The following is a 9897-nucleotide window of genomic DNA, read 5'->3' as shown; positions in this document are numbered from 1 at the left end:
TTCTATCTTTCGTTTATTAGAAACGATATATTTCATGTACTTGGCATACGGAGACATCTTGAGCATATCAGTTAACCGCATCTGCAGAAAGATGGGTCTTATCATCTCAACGAAGCGCTAAAAATTCTCATCATCCTTTTTCTTGGATGGCTTAGGAGGAAACGACATAGGTCTCTGAACCCATGGCTCCGTTTCTTTACCAGGCTTCCTAGTAGTGAAGTCATTCTTATCGTATTTCTTAGGCTGTGGGTTATCAGGATTAACCGTAGGTTCAATCTCCACATCCTCATCATTGCTAGGTTGAGCATTAATATGAACGTCACTGTCCATATTGTCACCAGGTTCATGTTCATCACCAGATTGTGTTTCTGCATCAGACGCAGAAATATCATTAGGTTCTTCAGGTGTGACAGTATTTGGTGAACTGGGATGTAAGTTTCTATCATCCTTCTTCTTCTCCTTAGGATGACTAGGTGTATCAGCATTGATTCCTTGAGAATCTTGATCAATTCTCTTAGGATGACCTTCAGGATACAAAGGTTCCTGAGTCATTTTGCCTCCTCTAGTAATGACTCTGACAGAGTTTTCTTTTAATTCATTGCGCAGGTCATTCTGATCTTTAATTACTTGTTCTACCTGAGTAGTAATTATAGAGGCATGTTTACTCAGGAGCTTCAGATCATTGACATTTCTGTCTACACAAGCACTTAAATGGCTAAGCATACGAGTACTTTGTTCCAAGTGTCTGGTAACATAATCATTGAAACTCTATTGTTTGGCAACAAAGTTGTCAAATTCATCAAAGCATAGGCTAGCAGGTTTTTCAAAAGGAGTAACACTCTCATCAAACCTACGCACAGAATTCACTTCTACTACCTGTATCGGGTTATCGAGACCATGGATCTCTTTGATAGGTGGTAGATTTTTGACATCTTCAGATCTAATGCCTTTCTCTTGCATAGAATTCTTGGCTTCTTGCATATCTTCGGGACTGAGGAATAGAATACCTCTTTTCTTCGGAGTTGGCTTAGGAGGTGGTTCGGGAATAGTCCAAGCATTATCGTTGATCAAGATGTTATTTAGTAGGGTCTCAGCTTGTTCTATAGTTCGTTCCCTAAAAACAGAACTGGCACAACTATCTAGGTGGTCTCTAGAGGCATCGGTAAGTCCGTTATAGAGGATATCAAGTATCTCGTTCTTCTTAAGAGGGTGATCAGGCAAAGCATTCTGTAGCTGGACGAGCCTCCCCCAAGCTTGTGGAAGACTCTCCTCTTGGAGTTGAGCAAAGTTGTATATTTCCTGCAAGGCAGCTTGCTTATTATGGGCAGGGAAATATTTCTCACAGAAGTCATAGAGCATCTCCTGGGGACTACTCACACATCCAGGAGCAAGAGAGGTGAACCAGGCTTTAGCGTCATCCTTCAAAGAGAAAGGAAACAACTTAAGGATATAGTAGTGGCGGATCTTCTCCTCATTAGTGAAAAGGGTGGCTATATCATGTAGTTTGGCAAGATGGGCTACGACCGTCTCAGACTCATAACCGTGAAAAGGATCAGATTCGACTAGAGAGATTATCTCAGGATTGATAGAGAATTCATAATCCTTATCGGTGATAAAGATAGGTGAAGTGGCAAACTTCGGGTCGTATTTCATCCTAGCTTCCCGAGATTTTTCCTTCCACTTGAGAAGTAATTTCTCAGCGTCATAGGCATCCTTACACGCAAGCAAATCCTCAGCTATCTCTCCCTCCATAACATAACCCTCGGGTATATGAGGCAATTCATATCTAGGAGAGCTAGATCTAGCAGGAGCAAAAGCAGGTTCTATCTCAATAGTATCGGTAGTTTCAGAAGCATCGCGAGCATTGGCAGTAACTCTAACAATATGAGCATCAAGGAATACCCCTAGTGGAACATCAGGCAAAGTAGTATCTGTAGCAGTATCAAGCATAGCATCATCAGGCAAAATAGCATCTCTAGCAGTATCAGGCAAAGAAGTATCACACATAGCATCTCTAACAGTATCAGGCATAGCATCAGGCATAGTATCTCTAGCAGTAGTATCACAAGCATCATCAAACACAGGCGACATATCAAGATTTCTAGCAGGAGGTGATGTCGCAAACTTACTCATAACTGAAGGTGAATCAAGTGCAGAGCTAGATGGCAATTCCTCACCTCCGCTCGTAGTTGAGGGCAAGACTTTGGTCTTCGGATCCTTCAGATTCTTCATAGTGATCAGCAGATATAAATCCCAATTGACTTAGAGAATATAGCAATACCTCCCCGGCAACGGCGCCAAAAAAATGCTTGATGTCAACTGTTCTTCCCCTTGCAACGACACCAGAAGAATGCTACTAGCACTCTCCGGCAATCGAAACTAGAAGAATGTTGTTGACGGCCCACCAGCGTGTGGGATCGTAGCAGTTTTTGAGGGTAGAGTATTCGACCCAAATTTGTTGGTACGCCTATAGGAGGTGAGAGGATACTCTCAAGTATTAGCAGCTAAATATGTCAGATTCAACCACACCTGAAAGAGTAGTATCTGCAAGCAAAGTATCAGTAGCAAAGTAGTACGATAACAACGGTGTCAGAAACGATCCGTTGACGGGAGACTATTCCTAACTGTCGTATCAATGGCACCAAGTTGCCTCGTTGACGGAAGTGGTGACTTCCCGTCAACGACCAGCGAACCAAAATTGTAGCAGATAGCAGCAGTGTAACGAGCAATAGCAGTGGCAAGGAAAAGCAGTAGTGACAGCAGTAGCAAGTAGCAACAGTAGCAAGCGACAGTAGTAGCAACAGTAGCAGGAGAGCAAGACAAGAAACAACAGTAGCAACAGTAGTAATAGCAGCAGAGCAAGACAAGTAACAACACTAGCAACAGTAGTAACAACAGTAGAGCAAGACAAGTAACAGCAGCAGCAACAGTAGGACAAACTCGTAGGCAATGGGTCGGTGATTTTTTTGGATGATATTCATCATGCAACAGTTATAACACAGAGAGATATGTGGCTAGCTCCCGTTCGTCAATGTGATGTAGGCATGCATTCCGTGTGTCGTCATACTTGCTTAGGGAAAAGAACGTGCATGACATCTATTGTCCATCCCTCCCGTGGCAGCGGGGTCCAAAAGGAAACTACGGGATATTAAGGTTCTCCATTTAATAAAGAACCAGACCAACGCATTAGCACTTGGTGAACACATGAACTCCTCAAACTATGGTCATCACCGGAAGTGGTTCCGGTTATTGTCACTCCGGGGTTGCCGGATCATAACACATATTAGGTAACTACAACTTGCAAGATCGGATCTAAAACACACATATATTGGTGACAACATAATAATTTCATATATGAAATCATGGCACTCGGGCCCTAGTGACAAGCATTAAGCATGGCAAAGTAGTAGCAACATCAATCTCAGAACATAGTGGATACTAGGGATCAATCCCCATCAAAACTAACTCGATTGCATGATAGATCTCATCCTACTCATCATCGCCCAGCGATCCTACGAATAGATTTCTCACCTACGACGAAGAGCTTCATGGAATTGGAGAGGGAAGAAGGTTGATGATGACGATGGCGACGATTTCCCCTCTCCGGAGCCCAAGAAGGACTCCAGATCTTCTCTCCAGATGAAGAATAGGTGGCGGCGGGGGCTCTGTATCGTAAACGCGACGAAAACTTCTCTTCTTATTTTTTCTGGGACGAAAGTAAACTTATAGACCTCATGTTGGGGGAGGCAGAGCCGTCTGGCCCCACAAGCCTGCCCACCTCCACCAGGGGGGGTGGTGGCGGAGCCAGGGCTTGTGGCCCACTGGCCCACCCCCTCTGGTGGAACTTGGCGCAGATATTTTTCATATTTTCCAAAATTGCTCCCCTTAAATTTTCAGGACATTTGGAGAACTTTGATTTCTGCACAAAAATAACACCAATGCAATTCGGCTAAAAACAACGCGAGTCCACGTTAGTTCCATTCAAATCATGCAAATTAGAGTCCAAAACAAGGGCAAAAGAGTTTGGAAAAGTAGATACGATGGAGACGTATGAGTGCGCCACTACTATATAGCAGTGGCGCACCATGTGCAGGTGCGCCATTAGTGCGATGGACACTAATGGCGCACCACACACACGGTGCGCCACTACTAATAAACTTTTTTTTCCAAAAGTACTAATCGCGCACAGGGGCAGAGTGCGCCATTACTAGTTTAACTAGTAATGGCGCACCACTCACCCAGTGCGCCAGTACTATAATTTTTTTCCAAAACTACTAATGGCGCACCACCAGCTGGTGCACCATTAGTAAACAGGGTTACTAATGTCGCATTTGTAGGTGGTGCGCCATTAGTAGTTCAAAAAAAAGGTATCTCTCTGCTCCTATCGCCACCGCGAACCAGCAGGAAGATTGAGGAGGGAGGGAGTTCCACCGCGACCACGAACCAGCAGGTGAGCCGGCGCCAATGGCGTGCCCACATCCGCCCTCCTTTGGTCGTCGTCATCGATCTCCTCTGCTCCTAGCGGCCGATCCACCTCAGGCAGTCATCATCTTGCCGCCAAGATTTTCAAGCACGACCTCGGCATCCTCCTCCTCACCGCCTTCGCCGTCTTCTTCTCGCTCCAGGTGACCCATACCCCTCCTCTCTGAATCGAATCGATTTGAAACCCTAGCTGACCTGTCGTCCTCCGGCAGCACGAGGGCGACTTCTTGTTCCGAGAGGCGTGGTACCACTTGTCGGACGAGGGGTACCAGATCAAGCATGACACGGACCGCCTCCCGCCGCCGCTCGTCGCCGACCTCAACAGCGACGGCTGGCGGGAGGTGTTGCTCCCCACGCACGACGCCAAGATCTAGGTCCTCCAGCTGCCAGCCCACGCCAGGCTCGCCGCTGCCGACACCCTCGATGACTTCCACGAGGCGCGCGTCATGGCCGAGAACTCCCTGCTCCCAGCCAACGTCCGCGTCGCCGCTGGTCGCCGCCCCGTCGACGTGGCCGTCGGCACCGTCGACCGCTCCTACAAGCAGGCCGACGTCCGCAAGCAGGTGCTCCTTGGCTTGGTTTCTCTGAACCTTTCTCCTCTGCTCTCTCTCGCCGTTGGAATTTGACAGAAAACCCTACCCCGCCGTCGCCCCATCGTAAAACCTCCCGATGGCGTCGAAGTGCGAGGGGAAGCTTCCCCACCCGCCGTGCGCAATCGGCCACGTCAAGTATGTTCCCCCCTCCCTTCGAATATCTCTGTTGCTTGCTTCAGATGCAATGTTGCGGTGTCTGGCCGGGAACATGAGATTTGCCATGCGTTTTGGCAGGAGGGCGTGCCGTCGCGTGCGCCGTCAGCTTCAGGCCATGTATCGAGATTCACAAGGTTAGTCAGTAGGAATGGAACCCTTTGCTTCCTTCTTATACCCAACAGTGGTTCATGAGGTGCTCTGTACTTTGTTATATGGTGATTGCAAATTGTGTCCCAGATTCTTCAGTCGATGACAATCGTTTTGCTGTGGTGCAATTCACAAAGCGACACTATTAATAGTGTAAAATTTGGAAACCCCGTTTGGTGATGCATTTATCTTTACTGCTGGAGCAAGACCACCACGTGCAATCACCAAGTTTAGGCGCCTCTGGCGTTAACATCAGCGGTTGTCTGATAGATTGTTTATGCAAACTCCTAGGGGAAAGTTAAACAAATAGTTGGGTCTACCCTCCGGGATGCATCAGATGATGGCACGACACTGGTGACGAACTTTGAATCAGACAACTCTCTAGCAGAATTTGCGAATATTTACAAAGAAGATGGACTTGTTGGTGGACATTATAGAATGCTTGGCGGAGATCCCGCAAGCCGTTCTGCTGCCCTGGAAGCACTACATGCATATCCTGGTGAGAATATGTTATCTAGTTATTACTTATTACTAGCACTAGTATTATTCAATTGGTTTGCTTTCTGTATCACTCTTTGTATTAGTTTGCTGCTCACTGTCTTCTGTGATGTCTCTGAAATAAACCACATTTTTTGGTTGCATTTTGTCACTTTTTGTGGAATCTCAACGTTTTTATGGTTGTGTATGCTGTATAAAGGGTAGCAAAATGTTTTACTACAAAACCTTTATGATGTGGCATTTGAGACTGAGTGTTTTCATCGAAAGTAAGGATGATGTGCATGTTCATAATATGTCACACATCTCAAGCAGTGAAGCGCCTTTGTTCATGTTGGGCTCATATAGTATTCGCCAGCAGCATAGATTTATTTTTGACAAGTTATTAACTACAGTTCAACTTCTTATCTGGTCAAAACCTTCTTTGAGATGACATACCAAAAGTTTGGCCTTACTGCAAGGGCTCCATATGGTTGTTGTTTAAAATTATCGTTAAGGCCATTGCTTCAACTTTTACCTTCGGAGAGCTTTGTACATCTGCTAGTGGTGCTCCTGGAATATTTTTTGTTTCTACTGCAAGCAATGAGATGCCATCAATTTGACATATTGGCATAAACACGGGCTATCATAATACTAGGTTGTTTGCAAGTGGGAGGTGGAATAAATTTGGAGAATGCAATGTCATACCTTAATGAAGGGGCAAGTCACGTGATTGTAACTTCTGTACGTGTTCATGCTCTAATTCTATGTAAATAATGCCATTATCTCTTCTTTGTCATCTCATAAACCGTTGGACCTTCGTTTGTTTACTATATATACTTCCTCTATCCCAAAATAAGGGTCTCAACTTTGTACTAGCTCTAGTACAAAAATGTACTAAGCTTGAGACAGTTATTTTCGGACGGAGGAACTATGTCTATTAGCTTATGGAATAAGATTAGGGCCTGACCCTCATCATGTTTCCACTTATCCATCCCTTGTTTGTACAAGATGTTAAAACTTGTTTTCTTCAATATCGATATGTTGTTTCTCAAAACCTAAAATGATGCCAGAGCAAGGTTACCTATAAATTTCATTGATAATCACCTATCCCCAACTATTACCAATAATCTTATCCACCTTGTGAATGTTACTATTGTCAGATTTCTCTACCTTCATAGTTGCCTATTTTCCTTGATGGAAAAGACTCCCTAAGAGCCTCAAGGGGTAGTATTAGTTGTAAGTTATAACACATCCTTTGAAGTTTAAAATGATTGTATTTAAAAAAAACTGGAATCAGCTGGTTACCACCGGCTGCGCACGGCCTGGTAAAATTCCCATCTGTTTGGTTTGCTAATTAGTTTTTGTAGACGACTCATCAGTTGAATGTTTGCAACTTATATGTTTGAGCCTTTTATGTAGTATGTGTTTAGTGATGGGAAAATGAACATTGAAAGGCTGACGCATATTGTTGAGTTTCTTGGGAAACAAAGGCTTATTTTGGACCGTAGTTGTCGAAAAAAGGTAAGGAATTCATCTAGTGTAATTTTTGTAGAAGGGAGCACACAGCAAGGTACTGATTGATGCAGCTCTCTTCGATGCACATCGGCTTTTTTTGTTTCAATCCTGCCAGAGTAGATTGTGGGTCTATGCCAATATTATATTTGCTTATTGAATTTACTAATGAAGATTACCACTTTCGTACTACATTGTTGGGTGATACAAGGAAATCACATATGGTTGGAAGTTCTTCGATGAGGCTATGTAGTTCGTGAACACAGTTATCTATGCAGACTCACAATGAATTCTTGTTTGTAAATGAAACTTGTTTTTCTCAATCATATATTTCCAGATTTCCATGGAACTGATTTGAATCCTCAACTTGGATCAAGCGATACTTTACATGTGTAACAATATTACTTTACATTACATGTGTAATGGTATTACTGCAGTGACAATATCAATTTGTTCATAATACACGTGTTGGGCTCTAACTCTGCTTAAACATCTTGCTCCAATTCTATTTTAGGCACCGCCACAATCCATGTGAGGAGGGGCAACGACCTCGACGGTTCGCCACATCCAAGGGCCAAAGAGGACGAGTAGTAGACGCCCCTGGATGGTGTGGATAATGGCGCTGCAAGGGGAGCGGTAACTCCAATATGCTAGTACCCACTAGTTGTTAGACATCATTCCATGCTTATTAGTTCCCTTCTTCCCAACGTTTTTACTTAATATATGTTCCTTTTTTTTGTAGTTTACTTCCCCAAAATATTGCATACATACAGTCTGAAGCCTTTTGATGGTACAAATAAACCAAGGGAACCATGGCCCTTGGGTGATGCTTTGGGAAAAATAGATATACATAAATTTGGATTATTTGGTGCCATCATACTTATATGATTACTACGATGAGCACACACTCATTAACTTCATGATAATAAATGTTAGTTTCTTATTAGTAGAAGACAAATGTGTGTCAATGTGTGAAAATAACCACATAGAAACGATATTGTTAACTATGATATCATGACAATCTTTGTTTAAGATGCTTAATGCATTCATTGTTGACAAAACTACAAGCACTGGAACATTGTTCTATATAATAGCATGTGAGATGATTATAACTTCTATAGAAACTATATTGGTAACTATGATATCATGATAATCTTTTGATCGAATATTTTTAATACGCATATGAGATAATTTTTCGATCGAATATCTAGTAGTATATATTGTTTTGACTGCACATCATTTTACCAGCAATTTAACTATCGACAAAGTAAATATATGTCCGCATAGGTATGGTGTACCTTGATAGACTATATGTTGGGGTAGATATGGTGTACCTGTGCAGTAATATGTTTTGTAACCTGTGCAAATATCAGAAAAGAAAAAAAATACCTAATATTCGTACTAGTGGCGCACCACTCAGCACTTTAGTGGCGCACTGCAAAAAGCACACTAGTGGCGCATCGTCAACTAGTGAGACATTCGTAAGCCAGAGCACATGGGTAAATATGCCCCCCTAGGAGGCATACTAATGGCGCACCATGAGCTATACTAATGGCGCACTTCCTGGTGCGCCATTAGTATACCAGATACTAATGGCGCACCTGTGGTGCGCCATTAGTAAAAAATTCTAATGGCGTGATGCTAGTGGCGCATCTGTAGTGCGCCATTAGTAGCCAAAACAGGTGCGCCACTAGCAGGCCTTTTCCTAGTAGTGAATGGTGCAGTTTGAACACAGAAAAAGTCTTGAGTTCGAATAAGTTCAAAAAAATGAAATCCCTTTTGTAACACATGAGTTTTCGTAAGAAACTCTAATACTTCGAAAGAGATTGAGTGATTCGTACATAAAGTGCATCCAGTTATTGCCGCAACCCTCTCAACTTTTTATCACATGCTATCGGGGTGAAATAATGATATCATGCCAACTTTCAACCTATTCAGACTTCATTTGTACTGCTTTTCAATTTTTGGGTCATTTAGGTCAAAAATCAGTAAATGCATGAAATATACCAAATGAACTCTGAAAGTGTTGAAAATTGATGATGTGGCCTTTAGTGATGCATTTTGAACACACAAAAAGTCTGGAGTTCAAATAAGTTCAAAAAAATAAAATCCCTTTTGTAACATATGAGTTTTTGTAAGAAACTCTAATATTTCGAAATAGATTGTCCCATTTGTACACGAAGTGCATCAAGTTTTTGCCACAACCCTCTCAACTTTTTAGCACATGCTATCAGGGTGAAATGATGATACCATGCCAACTCTGAACCTATTCATTGTTCATTTGTACTGCTTTTCAATTTCTGGGTCATTTAGCTCAGAAAAATCAGGAAATGCATGAAAAATACCAAATGAAGTCCGAAAGTGTTGAAAATTGATGATGTGTCCTTGAATGGTGCATTTTGAACAGACAAAAAGTCTTGAGTCCAAATAAGTTCAAAAAAATGAAATCCCTTTTGTAATAGATGAGTGTTCGTAAGAAAGCCTGATACTTCGAAAGAGATTGTCCGATTTCTACACGAAGTGCATCCAG

At 42.8% G+C, this 9897-nt stretch overlaps 1 protein-coding gene across 1 annotated transcript; it reads left to right on the top strand.

The window, feature by feature from the left end:
- Positions 1-4928: 4928 nt before the first annotated feature.
- On the top strand, positions 4929-7958 carry LOC123396460 (1-(5-phosphoribosyl)-5-[(5-phosphoribosylamino)methylideneamino] imidazole-4-carboxamide isomerase, chloroplastic-like). Its single transcript, XM_045091391.1, has 6 exons — positions 4929-5055; positions 5310-5365; positions 5670-5877; positions 6511-6596; positions 7275-7425; positions 7882-7958. Exons 1-6 carry the CDS (start codon positions 4929-4931, stop codon positions 7956-7958), a joined length of 705 nt encoding a protein of 234 aa, XP_044947326.1.
- The last annotated feature ends 1939 nt before the right edge of the window (positions 7959-9897 follow it).

Source organism: Hordeum vulgare, chromosome 5H (genome assembly GCF_904849725.1).
Source record: "Hordeum vulgare subsp. vulgare chromosome 5H, MorexV3_pseudomolecules_assembly, whole genome shotgun sequence".
NCBI lineage: Eukaryota > Viridiplantae > Streptophyta > Magnoliopsida > Poales > Poaceae > Hordeum > Hordeum vulgare.
This window is presented reverse-complemented; position numbering and strand designations above follow the sequence as displayed.